General features: G+C 50.3%; 1 protein-coding gene across 1 annotated transcript; it reads right to left on the bottom strand.

Moving 5' to 3' along the window:
- Nucleotides 1–860: 860 nt before the first annotated feature.
- LOC105722012 (coiled-coil-helix-coiled-coil-helix domain-containing protein 2-like) lies at nt 861–2,312 on the bottom strand. Its single transcript, XM_064360200.1, has 2 exons — nt 2,269–2,312; nt 861–1,452 (listed from the first exon to the last, which is right to left on the bottom strand). The coding sequence occupies exons 1-2, from the start codon at nt 2,310–2,312 to the stop codon at nt 861–863; spliced, it is 636 nt and encodes a 211-aa protein (XP_064216270.1).
- Nucleotides 2,313–24,474: the final 22,162 nt, after the last annotated feature.

Raw genomic sequence — 24,474 nt, forward strand, 5'->3', positions numbered from 1 at the left:
AACCCCATCTCTACTAAAAATACAAAATTAGCCAGGCGTGGTGGTGCATGTCTGTAATCTCAGCTACTCAGGAGGCTGAGGCAGGAAAATCACTTGAACCCAGGAGGCGGAGGTTGAGGTGAACCCATATCGTGCCATTGAACTCCAGCCTGTGCAACAAGAGCGAAACTCCATCTCAAAAAAAAACAAAACCTCCATCTCAAAAAAAAAAAAAAATTACGCCCAGCTAATTTTTTTTTGGTGTTTTTAGTGGAGAAAGAGTTTCACCATGTTGGCCAGGCTTATCTCAGACTCCTGACCTCATGATCTGCCCACCTTGGCCTCCCAAAGTGGTGGGATTACAGGTGTGAGCCACTGCGTCCAACCTCAGGCTCATTTTTTTTTTTTTTTTTTTTGAGATGGAGTTTAACTCTTTTTGCCCAGGCTGGAGTGCAATGGCAGGATCTCGGCCCACCACAACCTCCACCTCCTGGGTTCAAGCAGTTCTCCTGCCTCAGCCTCCTGAGTAGCTGGGTGGCAGAGCAAGGGATTACAGGCATGTGCCACCACGCCCAGCTAATTTTGTATTTTTAGTAGAGAGGGGGTTTCTCCATGTTGGTCAGGCTGGTCTGGAACTCCGGACCTCAGGTGATCCACCCGCCTCAGCCCCCCAAAGTACTGGGATTACAGGCGTGAGCCACTGCACCTGGCCCCATTTCTTTTTTTTTTTTTTTTTTTGGAAGAAAATCACTTTATTCTAATTAACTCACAAAGAATAAAATCATAACAGCTAGTTTAAGGAGGCCACACAAACATTTGACCAGCTCCAAATTCTACAGAGTAGGAACACCCCCTTCCATTTCAATTCTGAAGCAAGGAAGCTAGGAATGACGGGAGAGGTTTAACTGATGGCTACACTTTACACCTTCACTATGCATTAAATTTTTATTTAAGTTAAGTTGGTTATAAGAGCTGGTTTTCCATTTCTCCAGTTTGAACTTCTTGATTAGGTCAATCCATTTGCAAGTCGGCAGTTTCAGCACCTCACTGAAACCCTCACAGAGCTTGATGTCACCCTGGTTCTGGGCACACTCCAAGAACTGTTTGATCTCATAGAAGCAAGGCTGTTGCTGCTGTGCTGGCTGGGTTCGCTGAGGCTCCTGGGAAGTGATGTCAGGCCTCGCAGGCTCAGGATCACTTCCTCCACTGAAGCCCCCAGTAATGGCGTGGCCCAGTGTGTGCCCCACAGCAGAGCCCACAGCCACGCCAGCTGCAGTGGTTGCCATCTGGGACAGCAGACCTGGCTGCCGCACAGCAGCAGGAGAGCCAACTGCAGAGGGGGATGCCACTGCTGGTGGCTGAGCGGCTGGTGCTGGCCTGGGCGCAGCTCTCATCTGAGGGGCCCGGCTGGCCGGAGGGGCCATGCAGGAGGTGCAGCTTCGGCTTCCACGCAGCCGGCCCCATTTCTTTATTCTTTTACACGTTAAAGCAACCCCATAAGAGATGACATTAGAATAATATTGCCCCTCTTCCCCTCTGAGTGAATGGCCTTCTGTCTGGTATTTTTATTAGAATCCTCAAGGATTTTTTTTTTTTTTTTTTTGAGATAGAGTCTCCCTCTGTCGCCCAGGTTGGAGTACAGTGGCACAGTCTTGGTTCACTGCCATCTCTGCCTCCCAGGTTCAAGTGATTCTCCTGCCTCAGCCTCCCTAGTAGCAGGGGCTACAGGCGTGCAACACCATGTCTGGTTAATTTCTGTATTTTTAGTAGAGATGGGGGTTTAGCCACGTTGGCCAGGCTAGTCTTGAACTCCCCGCCTCGACCTTCCAAAGTGCTGGGATTACAGGCATGAGCCACTGTGCCCAACCAGAATTCTCAAATTTTATAAGGTGATGTCAACCTGATCCCCGGGTGAACAGTCTGGTAAGTCGTACGGCCCCGTATGAGAGTGCGTGCTTGTCTCCCACATGGCTGCATCTGCAGCACCTAAAACAGTGTTTAGCAGATAATAAACTAAATGTTGTTGACTGAATGAATGTTAAACTGTTTTTTTGTAGACTCAGAGATGTGCTGCATAGATTCTCCCTGAAAGAAGGACTCACTGCCCAGGTGTAGGGAGTGAGGCCACCAGATAGCTCCCAGCTGTCAGCTCTGTCACAGTCTGCCTCAGTTTGAGAAAGCCTGATGTCATGCCTTCCCCTGGGCAGCCCAGATCCAGTGACTAAGATAAATATAGAAACAGCTGGCCATCACAGCTCACTGTGGGAGAATCTGACAGGCAATACTCACTGCAGAGATCTCCGCAGGTTGGTCCAGTCTTCACAGGCCTGCATGGCAGCTCAGCTTCTCCCTCAGCCCAGTCCTGCCTCCTATCTTACTTTTAGAAGTGTTGGCCAGTGGCTAATGCCTGTAATCCCAGCACTTTGGGAGGCCAAGGTGGGTAGATCATGAGGTCAGGACTTCAAGACAAGCCTAGCCAACATGGTGAAACCCCATCTCTACTAAAGATACAAAAAATTAGCCGAGCATCGTAGCATGTGCCTGTAATTCCAGCTACTCAGGAGGCTGAGGCAGGAGAATCACTTGAACCCGGGAGGCAGAGGTTGCAGTGAGCCAAGATCGCACCATTGCACTCTAGCCTGGTGTTAGAGCAAGACTCGGTCTCAAAAAAAAAAAAAAAGAAATGTTCATCCCTAACAAATGTCAGCTATGTCTCAGTTTCTGCTTCCGGAGAACCTAGTCAGGAATGGCTAAAGAAAGCAGGTGATAAGATGGGATTTGGGAGCTGGAAGCTTCATTGCCTAGGTGGCAATGAGGACCTCATCCCTGGTGGGAAGCGGGGTACAGAGGGCTTTTGGCACAAGGTGGCAGAGTTAAAACTTTCACTGGTGGTAAATCGGAAGGCATGCCGGCAGGAGAGAATGCATGGGAGGGTGTGCGGTCCCAGGAGTCTGACCGGTGTGGAGGAACTGGTATTGATTAGGAGAGGGCTGCTGAATGGCAGTTGCTGAATGACCCACTTCTGTAGAAAGACAAAAAACAGCTGAGAAGACTAACAAGCAATTGAAATTCAGGTGTGAAAGTCAGAAGGTCTTGGCCGAGTGCAGTGGCTCACGCCTGTAATCCCAGCACTTTGTGAGACAGATCATTTGAGGTCAGGGGTTCCAGACCAGCCTGGGCAGCATGGGGAAACTCCAGCTCTACAAAAACAAAAATTAGCTGGACATGTGGGCGTGGTAGTTCATGTCTGTGATCTCAGCTACTTGGGAGGGGCTGAGGTATGAGAATTGCCTGAGCCCAAGAGGCGGAGGTTGCAGTGAGCTGAGATTGAGCCACTGTTGCCTAGGTAATAGAGTTAGACTCTGTCTCAAAAATAATAAAATAATAATAATTAGCCAGGCATGGTGGTAGCATATGCCTATAGTCCCAGCTACTAGGGAGGCTGAGGTGGGAGGATCCCTTGAGCCTAGGCGGTGGAGGTTGCAGTGAGCCAAGATCACGCCACTGCATTCCAGCCTGGGCAATAGAGCCAGATCCTTTTTCAAAGAAAGGATAAAATAACATTTAGAAAAATCTGATACCCTGACCCATTGGATGGAGACATCTATGAGTGCAGACATCTGGGTGAAGGTTCCTGAAGATCCTAGTACCCCAGACTACTCTGAATCTGCAGATGTGACCCACCCCTCCACACTGTGAGCTAGCACTGCCTCCCCACCAACCCTTGCTCAAAGGCAATGCAGAGGCTTCACTCCAGCAAGACAATTTGTGCCCCTTCAGGACCATCTCCTTTTCTGGCTATTAAGACTTTAAGTCTTGGAGTAAGCCAGCTGGGGAGTTGCTGGGCCTAATGACAGAGAAAAGAGACTGTATTTCAAATGAGCTTCAAGAATCAGCAGTGGTAGCAGTGCCAGGGGAGTTTGGGTGGAACGATTCTGAGGATGCTTGATTAAGGAGCTGGAACATAAAATTGGACAGGAGACCAGGCATGGTGGCTCACACCTGTAATCCCAGCACTTTGGGAGGCCAAGGTGGGAGGATGGCTTGAGCTCAAAAGTTCAAGACCAGCCTGGGCAACATAGCAAGACCTTGTTAGAATCCTCAAGGATTTTTTCTTTTTTTGAGACAGAGTCTTACTCTGTTGCCCAGTCTGGAGTGCGCTGGCATGATCTTGGCTCACTGCAACCCCTGCCTCCAGGGTTCAAGCGATTCTCCAGCTCAGCCTCCCAAGTAGCTGGGATTACAGGCAGACACCACCACACCTTGCTAATTTTCATATTTTTAGCAGAAACGGAATTTCCCTGTGTAAGCCAAGCTGCTCACAAACTCCTGACCTCAAGTGATCCACCCACCTCAACCTCCCAAAGTGCTGGGATTACAGGCGTGAGCCACCGCACCCAGCCCTGTCTTTATTTTTTTAATTAAATTTTAAATAATGTAAAATATATATTTATATTTTATAAATAAATATATATATAATAGGAAAATTTATTGACTTTACTGAGCTCTCTCAAGATGCTGGATTTAGTGGGGATCTCAGGAGAGGTATGAACTTGCCATAATGATGGCTTCTAGAAGCTGGAAAAAGTGTCCACAGTGAATGAAGTTGCAGCACCAGAACTACTGTAGCAGATGGTGAAGGAAAGAATTAAAAAGTGCAGGGAAGGGAACACGCTCAAACGATATGCTGGGTGTTACCAGAAAACCCATCAGATATTTAGGTTCCATGAGAAGTCCCAGAGGATGCACCATTTACACCAAGACCATCAGGAATGCAGTGTTGAGAGGGACCCCAGCATCACTCAGAAGTTCAGTGGCAGCTTTCCTCTGAAGCCTGAGGCTCCTAGTAGGAGAGGCTTGTTGCTATCAGTGGAAATAAGAGGACTCTGAAACAATGGAGACCAGGTGGCTGCCCTGGCGACAAAAAGCCAGACTGTAGCAGACACTGTAAACACCGGCAAGGTCAGAGTGGCAGCCAAGGAAGCGTGACCTGCAGATGGCTGATAGAACGTGATGTCTGTAGGGGCCAAATGCACGCGCAGCAGACAGGCTTGTACTGCAGGAGACACCAACGATGGCTTAGACAGCGAGGAGGGGCCTCTGGCATGACGGACACGCCTGAGGGAGAAACCTGCTCAGCCAGGGCTGAGAGACCGACTCCTGGGAGCCCAAGTGGGATGGCTTACTCAGGAGGAGCAGCAGCTTTGACCAACGCCAGCATGGTCTGGTAATCCTGCACATGAGACTCCGGATTCCGTCTCTACTGTCATTACCAGCTGGGTGACCCAAGATGTATTACTTGGTGTTTACAACTAATTGATCACAACTAGTTACATCCCACTGTTTCACTTGACTAGACTTAAAAAAAAAACACCCTGTTACTTAATGTTGTATGCCTATTGTTATTCACTTATAAAGTGGTGGATATCCGCCTGTAAAATAGATACTTCTATTATTTGTTTGTGTGTGGAGGGGGTGTTTGTTTTTGTTTTTTTGAGACAGAGTCTCGCTCTGTCGCCAGGCTGGAGTGCAGTGGTGTGATCTCAGCTCACTGCAACCTCTGCCTTCCAGGTTCAAGTGATTGTCCTGCCTCAGCCTCCTGAGTAGCTGGGAGTATAGGCGCGCACCACCACAGCCAGCTATTTTTTGTGTTTTTAGTAGAGAAGGTGTTTCACCATGTTGGCCAGGCTGGTCTGGAACTCCTGACCTTGTGATCAGCCCCCCTTGGCCTCCCAAAGTGCTGGGATTGCAGGCGTGAGCCACTGCACCCGGCCTAGGTACTTCTATTATTTGTAAGGATCGAATGAGGCAAAGCACTTAGAAGCACACACCACACAGTGGAAGAGCCAATGAGTGGCTGCTGTTGCTGCTACCACTAAGGTGAGGCACGAATATGCAGAACCCAAGGTGACCTTACCTCCCTGTTCGCCTGGGACAGTCCTGGCTTGGACCTATTGTTCCAGTGTAAATGTAGACAGTGGCCTCCTTTCACTCTCAAATGTATCCTGGTTTGGATAATAAATTATATGACCAACCTAACACGATCTAATTTAACATTAAAATTCTACAACAAAGGCTGGGTGCAGTGGCTCATGCCTGTAATCCCAGCACTTTGGGAGGCCAAGGCGGGTGGATCACTTGAGGTCAGGAGTTTGAGACCAGCCTGGCCAACATGGTGAAACCCCGTCTCTATTAAAAATACAAAACTAGCCAGGTGTGGCTGTAGTATCAGCTACTCTGGAAGCTGAGGCAGGAGAATATCTTGAACCTGGGAGGCAGAGGTTGCAGTGAGCCGAGATCGCGCCATTGCACTCCAGCCTGGGTAACGAGTGAAACTCTGTCTCAAAAAAAAAAAAAAAAAAATTCTATGAGATAGAAATTGCTATCCCAATTTACAAATAAAGAATTACGGGCCAGGTGTGGTAGCTCACGCCTGTAATCCCAGCCTGCTGAGAGGCCGAGGCAGGCAAATCACCTGAGGTCAGGAGTTTGAGACCAGCCTGGCCAACATGGCAAAATCCCATCTGTACTAAAAATACAAAAATTGAGGCTAAACTCGGTGGCTCACACCTGTAATCCCAGCACTTTGAGAGGCCAAAGAGGGCAGATCACCTGAGGTCAGCAGTTTAAGACCAGCCTGGCCAACATGGTGAAACCCCATCTCTACTAAAAATACAAAAGAAATTAGTCAGTCATGGTGGTGCGTCCCTGTAGCCCCAGCTACTTGAGAGGCTAAGGCAGGAGAATTGCTCTAACCTGGGAGGTGGAGGTTGCAGTGAGCCAAAATCACACCATTGTACTCCACCCTGGGTGACAGAGCAAGAGTTCTCACAAAAAAAAAAAAAAAAAACCCAAAAAACAAGCAAACAAAAAAATTAGCCGAGCATGGTGGTGTCCACCTGTAATCCCAGCTACTCGGGAGACTGAGACAGGAGAACTGCTTAAACCCAGAAGGTGAAGGTTGCAGTGAGCCGAGATCATGCCATTGCACTCCAGCCTGGGCGACAGAGTGAGACTCAGTCTCAAAAAAAAGAAGAAGAAGAAGAAAGGAATGATGAGGCCCAGGGAATGGCATATTTCTAGGAGGCCAGTCTGGGTTCCTGATGACAGTTTTGTCCCTCACGTCCAAGTCCTCTCAGTCCCTAACTGGAAAGCAACCCCAAGAAATTCACAGCAGGTTCGTTGGGAGAGCCAGGGAGCTGAGGACGGAGAGCCCTTGAGCGATGTGGGAAGAAGCTGTCGCCAGCCTGGGCCAGAAGAGCTGCAGCAGAACGCAGATGCTGGGCGGGTGCTGGACCGTGACGGTTGGCCCTGCCACACCAATACACGCAGGCACTCCCAGGCAGCCTCAAGGTCCCTCCTGATTCTGTCGCCACCCTGGCCAGCCTTTTCTTTTTTCTTTCTCTTTTTTTTTTTTTGAGACGGAGTTTCGCTCTTGTTACCCAGGCTGGAGTGCAATGGCGTGACCTCGGCTCACTGCAACCTCCCCCTCCCGGGTTCAAGCAATTCTCCTGCCTCAGCCTCCCGAGTAGCTGGGATTATAGGCACCCACCACCACGCCCAGATAATTTTTGTATTTTTAGTAAAGACTGGGTTTCACCATGTTGGTCAGGCTGGTCTCGATCTCCTGATCTCATGATCTGCCCACCTCAGCCTCCCAAAGTGCTGGGATTGCAGGTGTGAGCCACCGCGCCCAGCCCAGCCTTCCTTTTCTTACTACTCATTCTTCCATTCTACCCGTTTTTAAAAATGTTATCTTCACTTTGGAACTTCTTGTTTTTGGCCACGCCTAGGGCATCTTAACTCTCTAAGGGCAAGGTCTCTGGGGCACTAAACGGCCGGCTTCAGGATTCTGGGAATGAGAAAACTGTGGGTGAGGCCAGAATAACAAAGTTTGCATTTATTTGACATTTGCCAAACTCTTGCCAGGAACGACCTGATTGCATTCTTCCACTTCCCTAATGGAATATGGGCACCAAATGGAAACTGAGGCTGAAGGGATGTGCTAGGTCATCATCAAGTGTGCAGCCAGGATTTGGACCTGGACTTGTCTGAGGTACCTGGATTAACTGCTGGGCTACAGAGGAGTGTGGTGAGAGAGACATAAGAGATGCCATAGGTGTACTATGGCTTCTCAGAAGTGATTAGGGAAGGTTTAGATGGGTGTTACACAGTCATTCAACAAGCTTTTGTTGAGCACCTACTGTGTGCCAGGCAGTGAGGACACAAAGATGAATGCACCCCAGCTCTCAAAGAGCTCGCAGTCTGGGTGGGGATGTCAAGTAAACAGGCTATTGCTGAGCAACCTAAGTCCGACATTAGAGGTGTGTACTCTGCGTGGAGGTAAAGAGGGAGTGATTACCTCTGCTGTGTGTAAAACATATATTGATTGAAAGCTTTACCACAGGCCAGGTGCCGTGCTGAGCGTTGAACAAGACACAGGAGGGAGTGGGGAAAGCTTTGCAGCAATGACAGCCTGCACAGTGGCTTGGAGGCATGGGCCACCGTGGTTACCTGGGCGGAGGGCACTGGGCCTCAGGCTGGACACTGGGGTGCAAACAGGGGCACGGCATTGGAGAACAAGGCTGGGCCCCATCTTGGAAGGCTTAGGAGGCCTGAGGAAGGGGCTTGGGTGTTACCTATACATGGAGGACTTCCCAGCCTTTTGGAGGATGAAGACTTTTTCAGAAACATTTAAAAACTTCTGGGCCAGGCGCTGTGGCTCACGCCTGTAATCCCAGCACTTTGGGAGGCCGAGGTGGGAGGGTCACGAGGTTGGGAGATCAAGACCATCCTGGCCAACATAGTGAAATCCTTTCTCTATTAAAATACAAAAGATTAGTCAGGCGTGGTGGCATGTGCCTGTAGTCCCAGCTATGCGGGAGGCTGAGGCAGGAGAATTGCTTAAATCCAGGAGCAGAGGTTGCAGTGAGCTGAGATCACACCACTGCACTCCAGCCTGGCGACAGAGCAAAACTTCATCTCAAAAAAAAAAAAAAAAAAAAAAAACTCCAGATGAGCTACCACAAGCTTGGCATTTGGCTTTGAGTGTCTTTTTTTTTTTTCTTTTTTGAGACAGAGTCTTTCTCAGTTGCTCAGGCTGGAGTGCAGTGGCACAGTAACAGCTCACTGGAGCTTCAACCTCCTGTGTTCAAGCAATCCTCCTACCTCAGCCTCCCAAGTGGTTGGGACTACAGATGGGCACCACCATGCCCAGATAATTTTTAATCATTTTTAGAGACAGGGTCTCACTACGTTGCCCATGCTAGTCTCAAACCAGTGCCTTTTTTTTTTCGAGATGGTTTCACTCTGTCACCCAGGCTGGAGTACAGTAGCACAATCTTGGCTCACTGCAACCTCTGCCTCCTGGACTCAAGTGATCCTACCACCTCAGCCTCCCAAATAGCTGGGACTGCAGGCGTGCACCACTGCGTCCGGCTAAGTTTTGTATTTTTAGTTGAGACAGGGTTTCGCCATGTTGTCCAGGCTGGTCTCGAACTCCTGGGTTCACGTGACCCGCCTGCCTTGATCTCCCAAATTGCTGGGACTACAGGTGTGAGCCACCGCACCTGGCCAAACCAGTGTCTTTGTATTGAGGAAACACATCCGTACTGTGGACTCTCTCAAATGGTCAGTTTCTCTCCTGCACTGCTGACAGCTCCTCCTGCAAGTCTGTCCCTCCTGTCTGTGGCTCCTCCCCACTCATTCCAGCCAGAGTCTTTAAAACCTGCAAATCTGATGCTGTCCATCCCCTACTTAAAGCTCCACCACAGCCTCCCTTTGTCCCTAGGGTCAAGTCCAAGCTCCCCTCTCTGCCCGTCTCTGGCCGTCGTTAACTGATAAAGTGCTCTGCATAGTGGTGACATGCTGTTCCTAATGCCATTTTTGCATGTGCTTTCTTTTCCTTATTGGCACCTCCTGTTTCAAGGTGGAATGAAGCAAGGAAGTGAGGGGTCTGGCCAGCTTCTAACGATGCCTTAGGAAGGCTTCCCATTACTCAGACGTACACACATCTCTACAGCTAACAGAGGGAGGGCAGCAACAGGAGGCAGCTGGCACAAGTCCTTCAGGGCATGTCATGCTGTGCCCGCTGTCCTGCCCTGTCTCCTGCCCCTGCCCCAAAGTGTAGGGAGGGCCCTGGCTGTCCCCTGTCAATGGGGCCTGGGCCAGTGCACCACCTGGTATGAAGTGAGGCCAAGTGGATGTCAGCCTGTGGCCTCCTGGACTTTGCTGGAGCTCTGTGTCCTGCTGGGATGGTGAGGCGCAGAATCCAAGGGCCTGGTCTGTCCTGCAGAGTGACTCAGTCTCCCTCTCACCCATCTGGCTTCAAAGTTCTGAGGGTGACTTGGTCCTGGGTGGCTAAGGAGTGATCCCTTAGACCAAGGCACTTAGAAGGGCCTACTTCTCTCCGGTAAACTTCGTGCACTGAAGAATGCTGTGGACTGGGATATTCTCAAAGGAGGCCTGACATCTGGGTCATATTTTGGGGTCCCAGGGATCCCATTTAAGACTTTAACCCATGCCTCAGGTGATAAGAGGAGACATAGGACCTGTCCCTTAACAGGTTGGTGAGAGCAGCTGGAACTGTGAGTAGAAAGAAATGTTTTGGCGGGGCACGGTGGCTCACACCTGTAATCCCAGCACTTTGGGAGGCTGTGGTGGGTGTATCACAAGGTCAAGAGATCGAGACCATCCTGGCCATCATGGTGAAACCCCGTCTCTACTAAAAATACAAAAATTAGATGGTCTAAGATGGTCTAATTTTAGTGGCACACACCTGTAGTCCCAGATACCCGGGAGGCTGAGACAGAAGAATCGCTTGAACCCAGGAGGTGGAGGTTGCAGTGAGCCATACCACTGAACTCCAGTCTGGGCAACAGAGAGAGACTCCATCTCACGAAAAAAAAAAAAAAAATTTTTTTTAGCTCTACCCCTACCCAAAGTGGCTTCATTGAGTTTCAGCCTATCTCCTGCCCTTCCTGTGCTGTGAGGAGGGACTCTGGGGACTGGGAGTGAATAGGCCCTGCTGAGTGCAAGGAAGACACACTTGGGCCTTCCCCACGCCAGGGTGGAGACCTGCCACTGGGCTCTGCTCCTAGCAGCCTGGAAAGCTGTTATTCTAGAACCTGATAACTGCTTGGGCTGGGCTGAAGATAAGAGGCAGCTGTTTGAAGTCCAGAGAGATAACAGCTTCAGAGAAATTTGATAAGAGGAGTGAGATGCACTGGGTTAAGCTCACCAGTCTCCCCTGTTTGCCTTTCACCAGTTTATAGTCATAACCAGCACTGTGCTCTCAAGTCAGTCCCAGCACCGCCAGGAGCCTGTGTCATGGGTCTCTTAACGTTAGTCTGAGCATCTCTCCTGAGGTCTGTGCCTGGGCAGCCAGCCCTGCCTTTCCAGCCTCATTCCTTTCCTGCCCATTGGGCCTTTTTCCCAAACACATTCACTCCTACATCCATCCATTTAATAAATATATATATATTTTTAAAGATGGGGTTTCACGATCATGGCCAGGCTGGTTTCGAACTCCTGACCTCAGGCAGTCCACCCACCTCAGCCTCCCAAAGTGCTAGGATTACAGGCATGAGCCACCGCACCTGGCCATTTAATAAATATTGTATGAGTGCCCACTTTGTGCCAGGCACGGTTCTGGGCACTGGAGACACACTGAGGAAGCCACCAGGCATGGCCTCTACTCTCACTGGGCTGTGTTCTGGGTGGCCGGGGAGAAACAATAAGTCAATAATTGTAGTGGGTGCTGAGTGCAATGGAGGAAAGGCTAAGAGGGCTGTGGTGGAGAGGGACTATGGGGAGAGCATAGCTGGCTTTAGAGTGGTCAGGATGGCCTTCGTACGAAGACCTGGGGGATAAGAATGAGCCAAGCCAAAACCTTCCTGGGGAGGAGAGACCTAGTGCAAAGGCCCTGGGCAGGAGTGAGCATGATCTGTCTGGGGGTCAAAAAGAAGCTGGAGAGAAGATGAGGGTGGGCAGAGGCCTGATGCAGACAGTCAGATACACCTTGATAAGAAGTCTGGACGTGACGATATGCAGAAAAGGAAGCCACGGGAAGATGAGTCAAAAGGAATCTGATCTACATTTTGAAAATTTACTTTGGGCCAGGCGCGGTGGCTCATGCCTGTAATTCCAGCACTTTGGTAGGCCAAGGCGTGCAGATCACCTGAGGTCAGGAGTTTGAGACCATCCTGGCCAACATGGTGAAATCCCGTCTCTACTAAAACTACATAAATTAACCGAGCATGGTAGCGTGCACCTGTATTCTCAGCTACTTGGGAGGCGGAGGCAGGAAAATTGCTTGAACCCAAGCAGCTGAGGCTGCAGTGAGCGGAAATCATGCCACTGCATTCAAGCCTGGGCAACAAGAGTGAGACTCCATCTCAAAAAATAAATAAATACAAAAATTAGGCAGGTGTGGTGGCGTGTGCCTATAATCCTAGCTACTCGGGAGGCTGAGGCAGGAGAATCGCTGGAACCCAGGAGGCGGAGGTTGCAATGAGCCGAGATCGCGCCACTGCACTCTAACCTGGCAACAGAACAGGACTCCGTCTCAAAAAAAAAAAAAAAAAAGGAAAAACTCACTTTGGCTGCTGAGTGGCAGCAGGGGCAGAGAGACAAGCATGGTGAGCAGGAGGCACAGCGTGGGAGTATGGATCCTGGCTCTGACACTGGCTGTTAGACCTTGGACCAGCCGCTTAGCCTCTGTGTTTCTGTTTTCATAGCTATAAAATGGGGTTTCTCTTCACCTGTCTTCACAGAGCCCTGGTGCTGCCCCAGGTGAAGGATGCTGAGGTGAAGGAGGCAGACTCTGCCCCTGTGGGACTTCCGCTCAAATGGAGGAGTCAGACAGCAAACCAGAGAAGCCACAGGGAGTGTCAAGTGCTCTGTGGGGAATTAAAATAGGACGATTGCTAGAGGGTGACACGGTGTGGTAATAGAAGCCCACTCCAAGGAAGTGACATTTAGCCTGAGACCTGAATGATGCTGGACGGGCCTTCCAGCAGCAACGGGTCCTCAAGGGAAGGAGCTGGAGGGATGGCCTGCTTTACTGGGTTGGAAGGGTCAGACAGGCTATGGCCTGTGGGAAGTGCTCTGCAAAAGTTAATGGTTTTTATCTTTTATTTGAGACAGAGTCTCTCTCTTGTTGCTCAGGCTGGAGTGGAATGGTGAGATCACTGCTCACTGCAACCTCCACCCACCAAGTTCAAGCGATTCTCCTGCCTCAGCCTCCCGAGTAGCTGGGATTACAGGCATATGCCACCGTGCCTGGCTAATTTTGTATTTTTAGTAGAGACGGGGTTTCTCCATGTTGGTCAGTCTGGTCTCAAACTCCTGACCTCAGGTGATCCGCTGGCCTCGCCCTCCCAGAGTGCTGGGATTACAGGCGTGAGCCACCACGCCCGCCAAATGTTAGTATTGTTAAAGATAACAACTGTGACAGGTGAGTGGGAAGAATTGCAGGTTTGAAAGTTGGTCAGATGTAGGGACTGAGGGAAAAGGGAGAATCCAGATGCCTAAATCTTTGGTTGCGTGGTAGGCAGGGATATGCTGTCTGCTGAGGCACTGCTGTTTACTTGAAGGGCTGCATGCCCTGACCAGAAGCTGCCCTCACAAGGACCCCATCTCATTCAGGGAATTTTGAAATCTTCTGGATTGCTCCTTAGCAAAGTCCTTCCATCGCCCCTCACTCCACACCCTGCCCCACCCCGCCAGCCGCATACAGACTTGTTCTGAAGCCTCTGAGCAAACTGTCCCTTTCAGCCCCACCTCCATGCCCACCCAGGCCACCCCAGCTCAGCCTGCCTGACTCCTGGGGACAGATGGAATCTTAGATCCAGTTTAATCCTTCCCATTTTCCATATGGGGAAATTGGAGTCACGTGTTTTATCTAATATTCCTTTTCCTGTAGTCTTTTTTTTTTTTTTTTTTTTGAGAGATAGAGTGTCACTCTGTCGCCTAGGCTGGAGTGAAGTGGCATGATCTTGGCTCACTGCAACCTCTGCCTCGTGGGTTCAAGTGATTCTCCTGCCTCAGCCTCCTGAGTAGCTGGAATTACAGACATGCACCACCATGCCTGGCTAATTTTTGTATTTTTAGTAGAGATGAGGTTTCACCACATTGGCCAGGCTGATCTCAAACTCCTGGCCTCATGTAATCTGCCCGCCTTGGCCTCCCAAAGTACTGGGATTACAGGTGTGAGCCACCACACCTAGCCTCCTATAGTCTTTTTTTTGAGGCAGGGTCTTACTCTGTCACCCAAGCTGGAGTGCATTGGCACCATCACAGCTCACTGCAGCCTCAACCTCCCATACTCAAGTGATCCTCCCCCATCAGCCTTCCCAGTAGTTTGGACACCACACCCAAATTTTTGTATTTTTTGTGGAGACAGGCTTTCACCATGTTGCAGGCTGGTCTGGAACTTCTGGGCTCGAGCAATTCTCCGCCTAAGCCTCCCAAAATGTTAGGATTACAGGCATGAGCCACCATGCCTGGCCCTCTTTTCCCATATTCTTTCAACAATAATCATTGAAATATTTATTGAGTTCCTACTGTGTGCTGTTGTAGACACCGACGATATAGCAGAGAACAAAACAGACAAAAAGCCTGTCCTCCCAGCCTGGGGAACATAGCGAAGCCTTGTCTCTACAAAAAATACAAAAATTAGCTAGGCGTGGTGGTGCCTGCCGGCAGTCCCAGGTACTCGGGAGGCTGAAGCGGGAGGATCGCTTGGGCCTGGGAGCACGCCACTGCACTTAAGGCTGGGTGACAGAGCGAGGCTTAGTCTAAAAAATAAATACATACATACATAACTTAAAAAAAATACAATTAGCAATAATGAAACACACAATTATGTCAGGTGCTGATATGTTCCCTGAAGAAAAGTAAAACAGAAGAAAGAAAAGGATGGAGATGAAACTGGGGTGAGGGTAGGCTTCGATGTGGGCTCCTCCCACATGTCTGGGTTAAGAGAAGGTTTCAGCACTGGCCTGAGGACAGAGCCACGGAACCATCTCAGAGAAGAGACTTCCAGGCAGGGCTCAGAACACAGTTCCCCAAAGTAAGGTATGCTGAGTACTTTGAACTAAAGGAGATGGGAAGGCCTCAAAAGCAGAGTCTCTCTGACCTTCTGCCCTGCTGTCTTGCCGTTCTTTCTCTTTCAAAACAAGTCATAGAAACCAGAATTCCTCTTCCCCAAGGCCATAGAAACTAGAACCCCTCTCCCAGAAAGCAAAACCTAGACAGGTCATGTTCTCCCCTCTCCCTTCTCCCTTAAAGACCCTCATCCCAGGGGGCTCCTTCCTCAGACCTAGGAAGAAGAAATGCTACAGTCTGGGCATGGTGGCTTACGCCTGTAATCCCAGCACTTTGGGAGGCCGAGGCAGGGGATCTCTTGAGATCAGGAGTTTGAGACCAGGCTGGCCAACAAGTTGAAACCCCATCTCTACTAAAATACAAAAATCAGCTGGGCATGGTAGCAGGCACCTGTAATCCCAGCTACTCAGGAGACTGAGGTCACAGGATCGCTTGAACCCGGGAGGTGGAGGTTGTAGTGAACCGAGATCACTCCACTGCATTCCAACCTGGTCAACAGAGTGAGACTCCATCTCAAAAAAGAAAAGAAAGGAAGAAATGCTACACAGAGAAGCCAAGAAGAATCAAGCAGACAGGCCTTGCTGCGTTTCCCCTCTCAGTCACTGATTAGATCATACCCCTTTGTCCAATCACATTTCTTTTCTTTTCTTTTTTTTTTTGTTTTTGAGTGAAGTTTTGCTCTTTTTGCCCAGGCTGGAGTGCAGTGGCATGATCTGGGCTCACTGCAACCTCCACCTCCCGGGTTCAAGTGATTCTCCTGCCTCAGCCTCCTGAGTAGCTGGGATTACAGGTGTGCACCACCATGCCCGGGTAATTTTTTTTTTTTTTTTTTTTTCTGAGACAGATTTTTGCTCTTGTTACCCAGGCTGGAGTGCAATGTCATGATCTCGGCTCACTGCAACCTCTGCCTCCTGAGTTCAAGCAATTCGCCTGCCTCAGCCTCCCGAGTAGCTGGGACTACAGGCATGTGCCACCAATTTTTGTATTTTTAATAGAGATCGTGTTTCACTATATTGGCCAGGCTGGTCTTGAACTCCTGACCTTGTGATCCTCCTGCCTTGGCCCCCCAAAGTGCTGGATTACAGGTGTGAGCCCCCATGCCGGGCCGTCCAATCACTTTTCTACATAGCTGCCATTCCTCATCAGCCCTAAGCATAAACTCAGACAGTTTTCCTGGGTCTTTGGGTCCTTACTTCTGAAGGCTTCCATGTCACATAAAACTTTTTTAAAAATTTAGGCTGGGTGCGGTGGCTCATGCTTATAATCCCAGCACTTTGGGAAGCCGAGGCAGGTGGATCACAAAGTCAAGAGATTGAGACCATCCTGGCCAACATGGTGAAACCCCGTCTCTACTAAAAATACAAAAATTAGCCGGGTGTGGTGGCACTCCCCTGTGGTCTCAGCTACTCGGGAGGCTGAGGTGGAAGAATCAATTGAACCCAGGAGGCGGAGGTTGCAGTGAGCCAAGATTGCGCCACTGCACTCCAGCCTGGCAACAGAACAAGACTCTGTTGCAAAAAAAAAAAAACCTTTTTAAAAAATTTTATTGAGACAAGTTCTCCCTACGTTACCCAGGCTGGTTGTGAATACATAAAACTCTGACTAAATAGGCCAGGCCCACTGGCTCACACTTTAATCCCAGCACTTTGGGAGGCTGGGTGGAAGGATTGCTTGAACCAGCCTGGGCAACATTGTGAGACACTTTCTCTATGAAAAATAAATTTTAAAAAATTAGACAGGCATGGTGGTGCGCACCTGTAGTCCCAGCTAACTGGGAGGTTGAAGTGGGTGAATCGTTTGAGCCCGGGAGGTCAGGCTTCAGTGAGCCAAGTTCCCACCACTGCACTCTAGCCTGGGCTACAGAGTGAGGAAAACAAACTTTGGGCTGGGCTCAGTGGCTCACGCCTGCAATCCCAGCACTTTGGGAGGCTGAGGCAGGTGGATCACCTGAGGTCAGGAGTTTGAGACCAGCCTGGCCAACATGGCGAAACCCCATCTCTACTAAAATACAAAAATTAGATGGGCAGGGTGGCACATGCCTGTAGTCCCAGCTACTTAGGAAGCTGAGACAGGAGAATTGCTTGAATCCAGGAGGCGGAGGTTGCAGTGAACTGAGATCGTGCCACTGCACTCCAGCCTGGGTGACAGAGAGAGACTGTCTCAAACAAAACAAAACAAAACTTTGATTAAATAAATCTGTTATATTGTCTCTTGTTAACCTCCTTCTGGTGGGTGAGAAAAGGGATCACACCTTTCTGCCTTTGTAAGGGCCAGCAGCTGGAACCTTTGGCTCCCATGAGAAAAAGTGAAGGGGCCTATGCAGATGGAACAGAGCCCAGGGTATGGGGCAGAGATGAGGACTAGGGCAGGGGCAGATATCACAGGGCCTTTGTAGGACTTTGGGTTTTACATGTATGGTGTGGAGCCATGGAGGGTTTGAACCCTCTGGCTGCTGTGGGGGGGCCTTGTGTCCTGTTTCTTGAACAGAACACTAATTTCCTTGGGGCAGGATGCACACCAAAGCCCAGCCAGGGGTTCTGTTCATGCTTGGTCTGAGGGCCAGCCTTGACCCCACATGCCCAGGCCTGAAGGTAGGACAGAGGTGCCTGGCTTGCCTTTTTGGGAGGACTAGTTTTCTCTTTTTTTGAGATGAAGTCTTGCTCTGTGTCCCAGGCTGGAGTGCAGTGGTGTGATCTGGGCTCACTGCAACCTCCACCTCCCAGGTTCAAGTGATTCTACTGCCTCAGCCTCCCGAGCAGCTGGCATTACAGGCGCACGCCACCCTGCCTGGCTAATTTTTCTATTTTTAGTAGAGATGGGGTTTCACCACGTTGGCCAAGCTGGTGTCAAACTCCTGACCTCAAGTGATCCGCCTGTCTCGGCCTCCCAAAGTGCTGGGATTACAGGAGGGAGCCACAGTGCCTGGTCAGCCACCTTCAAACACCACTGGCCTGTCTGCTGTTATCTATTCCATCTCTGCTTAATTGTAAGCTTCCTCTAGGAAAGGACTGGGTCTCCCAGACATTCGAATTAACGGTGATCTTTGCAAAAAGCCAGGAACCCCTGTAGGTGACCGCTGGCAGGGAGACAAGCCACACAGGAAAGAGCAGGGATCCGTCTGTGGCCTGGGGGTTAGGAGACCTAACGAAAGTTTTCTCACTCGGAGCCTCAGTCTCCTCATCTGTGAAAGGGTATAGATTGGACTAGATGGGTGATTTTTTTTTTTTTTTGAGATGGAGTTTCCCTCCTGTCGCCCAAGCTGGAGTACAACGGCTTGATCTGGGCTCACTGCAACCTCCGCCTCCTGGGTTCAAGTGATTTTCCAGTGTCAGCCTCCCGAGTAGCTGGGATTATAGGTGTGTGCTACCATGCCCCGTTAACTTTTGTATTTTTAGTAGAGACGGGGGATTTCACCATGTTGGCCAGTCTGGTCTCCAACGCCTGACCTCAGGTGATCAGCCCACCTCAGCTTCCCAAAGTGCTGGGATTACAGGCATGAGCCACCGCGACTGGCCAGATGATTCTTAAATTGTTTGAAATACCAACAGAATCTGCAGATCTCTCCAGAATAATGAGTTGGTAGACAAAACTTCGTGTGTGACTGAGAGGAGCAGGCTCACAAGCCCTTCAGTCTGTCCGTAAGAGCTTTTCCAGCTCTGATAATGTGATTTTGGTGCTCTGATTGCAGCACTCGCCCAGAGAGGCTCCGACCTGGGAGGACAGACTTGGTTCTCATCTCCAGGTGAGTGATGGAGCACTTGTTTTTGTTGGGTTCTGGAAAAGGTGTATGGGATATGTTTGTGGCGGCAAAGAAGTTGTTTGTGGTCTGGAGCCTGCATGTTTTCAGCCTCCAGGCCTGGTTATGTGGCCGGGATGGAGAAGGGAAGGCCCACGTGGGAGTGGGGTCACCCAGTCTTTCCAGTGTGGCTTATGCAGGGGACGGTGGGGAGGGCCACAAGGTGGACGGGGGAGAGGGAGGAATCGGGAGGTGGGAAGGGGCTGGGTGGTGACAAGCAGAGGGCTAGAGAGCTGTGGGCAGAACAGGGATCCGGTCCCGTGTGTCTCTGGGCAGAGAGTCACTCCATGCCAAAGCAAATAGGGAGAAGAGGCCCCTGGGAGTCCGAGGGGTGGTTCCCCCCGACTGAAGATCCTGGAGATGGGGGGTGGCCCTGGGCCAATCCAGGCACCTCCCTTTCTCACCAAGTAGTGCCTCTCTGCACGTTCACACCCAATGCTGTGTTGTCAGGGGCTGTAACCTGAGCCCTGGGTGTCAGGAGGGGGAGACCCACCCTGTCCTCCTCCTGTCCCCGCCAGCTCCCTTCCTTCTCCAAGGGTACACACAGGCCCAGCCCAGAGAAGAAATGGTGTTCTCAGTGGGTTTAGAACAGGTAAAGATTAGGAGCAGATGACAGGTTGTCAGTGGCTCTGAGGACTACTCCATAATCCCCAGCACCCAAGCTGCAGTGCACTTTGATCCTGCCTCTGAAGGCTTGATTATGAGACACAGCCCATGTTTCCATAAAGGGGAGAACAATTGTTTCCAACACAGACAAAGAACTCTTTGTATAGCCCTGGGTCCTGAGCCCCGGGAGGCACTCGGGGAGAGGAAGGACAGCCCCGCCCTGGGTAGGGAAGGGGGTAGGGGCAGGGCAGTGCTGGGTGAGGCAGCTGCCTGGCTCCCATCAAGCTTGCCCGTGATGGGCAAAGGGCATTAATGACATCCCGCTGCTGGCCCTAGGGGCACACGGGGCTCCGACAGGGGTGAAAGGGGGGCTTTTTTCTGAATTGCTCCAGCCTCACGCTCAAAATGCATGCAGTTTTATCCTTGTTGAGGCCAACTTTGGGCTATCTAGTGCCCCTCCCTACATTTGGGGAAGGGCTGGCTCCTCGTTGCCAGGTTTCTGCATCTATCCAACAGGCAGCAGGGTAGGAAGCAGGATTTGCTGTGCAGAGTGGGAGTTAGAACTTGGAGAGCATTTGGAAGTAGGAATGAGGAAGGGGGCACATTGGGATAAGGAGGAGGTGGTAAGTCTGGACACAGCAGCGTGTGTCCCATGTGGAGCTGCCTCCACCTCCTCCTCCCACCCCTCACAGCTTCCCAGGGATCTGAGCATAGGGTGCTCTCAGAGTTTGCAAAACAAATACTGTTGGAGAGGGTGAGGTCTTTGCTTTGCTCCCCTTTCCTGCAAGGGAGAGAAGTCTGGATTGATGGGGGACTTCTGGCCATCCCAGCTGTACCCCTCACCCATTTGTTAGTTAGATCCAGCCCCTAGGCTGGGTGCGGTGGCTCATGCCTGTAATCCCAGCACTTTAGGAGGCTGAGGCTGGCTGATCACGAGGTCAGGAGTTCAAGACCAGCCTGGCCGATATGGCAAAATCCTTTCTCTACTAAAAATATAAAAATTAGCCGGGCGTAGTGGCACATGCCTGTAGTCCCAGCTACTCGGGAGGCTGAGACAGGAGAATTGCTTGAACCTGGAAGAGAGAGGTTGCAGTGAGCCGAGATCATGCCACTGCACTCCAGCCTGGGTGACAACCAGCCTGGGCCAGGATTTCTGAGACAAGGGATTCAAAGAATATTAGGAAGCAAGCTCAATGTCGATGCTTCCATTGAAGAGTTAATGGGCTTTGGGGGAAGTTCCTATAGTGAACGATAAGGTCTTTTACCTGGGCGGAGATTACTGGAATAAAGTTATGCTAATGAAGACAGAAGACTAGCAAAGTCATGTTAATGTAACCATCAGTTGTGTTACGTGATAGGTAGTTTCTATTTTAGGTGTAAGTTTAGAGGGTGTGAGGGCAGAAGCTCTTTAGGGGCTAGTCTGGAGTTTGGGGTGGGGAATGGCAGGAGGGTCTGTGGTCCTGAAGAGCAATGACCAGACTGCAGGGCAGAGACAGAGACATGTTGGACTGGAAAACTGGAGGGAGCAAAACTCCAGTTCACCCCAGGAGAGGTCAAGATCTAAGCATGTGAGCTGGAAACCAGGCCTGCAGGTGCCAAACCGGTCCCTGCCCGTGGATACAGGCTATGTTGACTTTGGCAGCCCCACCCTGAGCCTCCTCCCATCCCAGAAGGGCTTGAAACTGACCCTGGGCTATGCAGGGGGCTGGAGATGTTCCCAACCCAGTCCTGCTCATGCCGGCTGTGGCTGGCTGCTACCCTGGCAGAGGGAGCAAGGGTGTGTATGGGGGAGGGAGGTTTCTCTGGAAGGCAACTGGTGGAGTCCAGGGCTGGGGGCCATGAGGAGTGTATGAGTGGGCTCTTGATCTCAGACTGAGGGCCCAGATAGAGTAGGCAGTGGGAGAGAACAGATGAGTTTTGGGGAAGTCAGCTGTCATACTATGGAATTCTCTTTATGGCGTACCTATGATTTCATATGAGCTGAAATCTACATATGTACTCGTCATCACAACACATCATTTTATTGATAAGGAAACTGAGGCATGAGGAGCATTGGTGACTGATCAGACAGATGGGATGGGATTCAAGGTCCAGTCTGTGGCTTCAAAGGAGACTGCTGTGTCCCTTGACGGCATCCTGGGCTACTCAGGCATCTCATTCCTGAAGATGGCAAGAGGGGAGCTCAGATCACTCCAGTCTTGCCAAAGGGAGGAGCCAATAGCCTGAAACAGATCTGGGAAGAGGAGAGGGAACAGAGAGGGTGAGAAATGAAGAAGAGGGTAGTCAGTCCAAAAAAATAGGCAGGAACAGAGACAGAGAGGAAAGGATGGGAGGAGATGAAGAATACGTGTGTGTGCAGGTGTGTGTAAAACCATTACCAGCTTTCCAAATTTTAGAAGTCATGTTCATATCTACTGCCTCTTTTCAGAAAGCGATGTGAACAAGTGAAAGGGGATCTAGAGAGCCAGTGAGGGGCACAGGGAGAGCAGAAGGAAAGAAGCAGCTAGGAAGACAGCACAGAGGGGCAGGAAGGGGTCGGGGAGATAGGCTGAGACATCTGCCTTCTCTGGGCCAGTTGCCTCCAGCTTGTCACCATGGTGAAGGCTGCCCAAGGACTTTGTGTCCAGCTTCTGCTGCCCTTGGGAAGTCATCTGGCCAGGGTTTTGCTTTGCTGGAGGCTGAGAGATGAGGGCAGGGGTAAGCAGGGACTTTAATGGGTCAGAGATACTGAGGAAGGAATCAGAGTGTGACAGGACCATACGGGTGCCCTGGGCTCTGAGCAATCGGATTCAAGGGATGCTCTCCTCAGGAGAGTACCTTCTGTCTGGTGACAGGAGACTTTCTATTTTCCCTAAATGGAGAGAAACAGAATGCCTGGACCCTACGAGAAGGTAAGAGCCACATTTCTTTTTTTGAGGGGTGGAGTGGGGTGGGCATGGAGTCTCACTCTGTCACCCAGGCTGGAGTGCAGTGGCACGATCTTGGCTCACTGCAGCCTCCACCTGCCAGGTTCAAATAGTTCTCCTGCTTCAGCTTCTTTATTATTATTATTATTATTTTTATTTTCAAAGATGGGGTTTCACCATGTTGACCAGGCTGGTCTTGAACTCTTGACCTCAGGTGATCCACCCAACTCGGCCACCCAAAGTGCTAGGATTACAGACGTGAGCCACCACGCCTGGCCATGCTTCAGCTTCCTAAGCAGCTGGGACTACAGGCATGTGCCACCAAGCCCAGCTATTTTTTGTATTTTTAGTAGAGACAGGGTTTCACCATCTTGGCCAGCTGGTCTAGAACTCTTGACCTTGTGATCCACCCACCTTGACCACCCAGAGTGCTGAGATTACAGGTGTGAGCCATGGTGCCGGCTGAGCCACATTTCTTGAGAAGGCCAATTGTAGTGAAGGGAGAGAAGGTGAGGAGAGTGAGACCTGGGCGGGACCCAGAGGTGTCTCAAGCACCAGGACCTGACCTTCACATCATCGCTCATCCATGCCTCAGCCTCCTCAAAGGGACTAAAATTTTTTTTTTGTTGAGACGGAGTCTTGCTCTGTTGCCCAGGCTGGAGTGCAGTGGTGTGATCTTGGCTCACTGCAACCTCCACCTCCCAGATTCAAGTTGATTCTCCTGCCTCAGCCTCCCATGTAGCTGGGAATACAGGCATGCGCCACCACGCCTGGCTAATTTTGTATTTTTAGTAGAGACGGGGTTTCTCCATGTTGGCCAGGCTGGTTTCGAACTCCTGAGGTCAGGTGATCCACCCACCTCGGCCTCCCAAAGTGCTGGGATTACAGGTGCGAGACATCTCGCCCAGCCTCAAAGGGACTAAATTATAACCACAACAAAACATAGCAGCCAGTTGGGTGTGGTGGTTCACACCTGTAATCCCAGGATTTTAGGAGGCTGAGGCGGGCTGATCATTAGGTCAGGAGTTCGAGACCAACCTAGCCAACATGGTGAAACCCCGTCTCTACTAAAAATACCAAGAATTAGCCAGTCATGGTGGCAGGCACCTGTAATCCTGCTACTTTGGAGGCTGAGGCAGGACAATCACTTGAACCTGGGAGGCGGAGGTTGCAGTGAGCCGAGACCACGCCACTGAACTCCAGCCTGGACAACAGCAAGACTCCGTCTCAAAAAAAAAAAAAAAAAAAAGGAGCCATTGTACTGAAAACATACCTTGGGCTAGACACTCAGTTAAGTGCCTTATTTTAACTTTATTCCTATTTTTATTTATTTTTAATTTTATTTATTTATTTAGTGTTTTGAGATAGGGTCTCATTTTATTGCCTGGGATGGACTGCAGTGGTCTCATCATAATTCGATGCAGGCTCGAACTCCTGGGCTCAAATGATCTTCCCGCCTCGGCCTCCTGAGGAGCTGGAAGCACAGGCATGAGCCATGATGCCTAACCAGTTGTTTCATTTTATTTTGTTTTTCGTAGAGATGGGATCTCCCTATGTTGCCCAGGCTGGTCTCAAACTCCTGGGCTCAAGTGATCCTCCTGCCTCAGTCTTAATTTCATTTATAAAATTTGCAACAACCTAATAAGTTACATATTACTATACCCATTTTACAAAGAAGAAAACTGAGTCCCATCTTTCTTCAGGTCCAAAAAGAAAAAAGAAAACCGAGTCCCAGAGAGGAGTAACTTTCTCACGTGGTCTAGAGTTCCTTTAAAGACCATACATAAGTCCTGGCTGGGCACGGTGGCTCACACCTATAATCCCAGCACTTCAGGAGGCGAAGGTGAAATGATGACTTGAGCCCAGGAGTTCGAGGCTAGCCTAGACAACATAGTGAGACTATGTCTCTTAAAAAAAAAAAGTTTTAAAGTTGCTGAGGTGCCAGGTGAGGTGGTTCACGCCTGTAATCCCAGCATTTTGGGAGGTTGAGGTAGGTGGATCACCTGAGGTTGGGAGTTTGAGGCCAGCTTGGCCAACATGGTGAAGCCCCGTCTCTACTAAAAATACAAAAATCAGCAT

This window comes from Aotus nancymaae, unplaced genomic scaffold (genome assembly GCF_030222135.1).
Source record: "Aotus nancymaae isolate 86718 unplaced genomic scaffold, 86718_ANA_hifiasm-v0.15.2.pri h1tg000039l, whole genome shotgun sequence".
Taxonomy (NCBI): Eukaryota; Metazoa; Chordata; class Mammalia; order Primates; family Aotidae; genus Aotus; species Aotus nancymaae.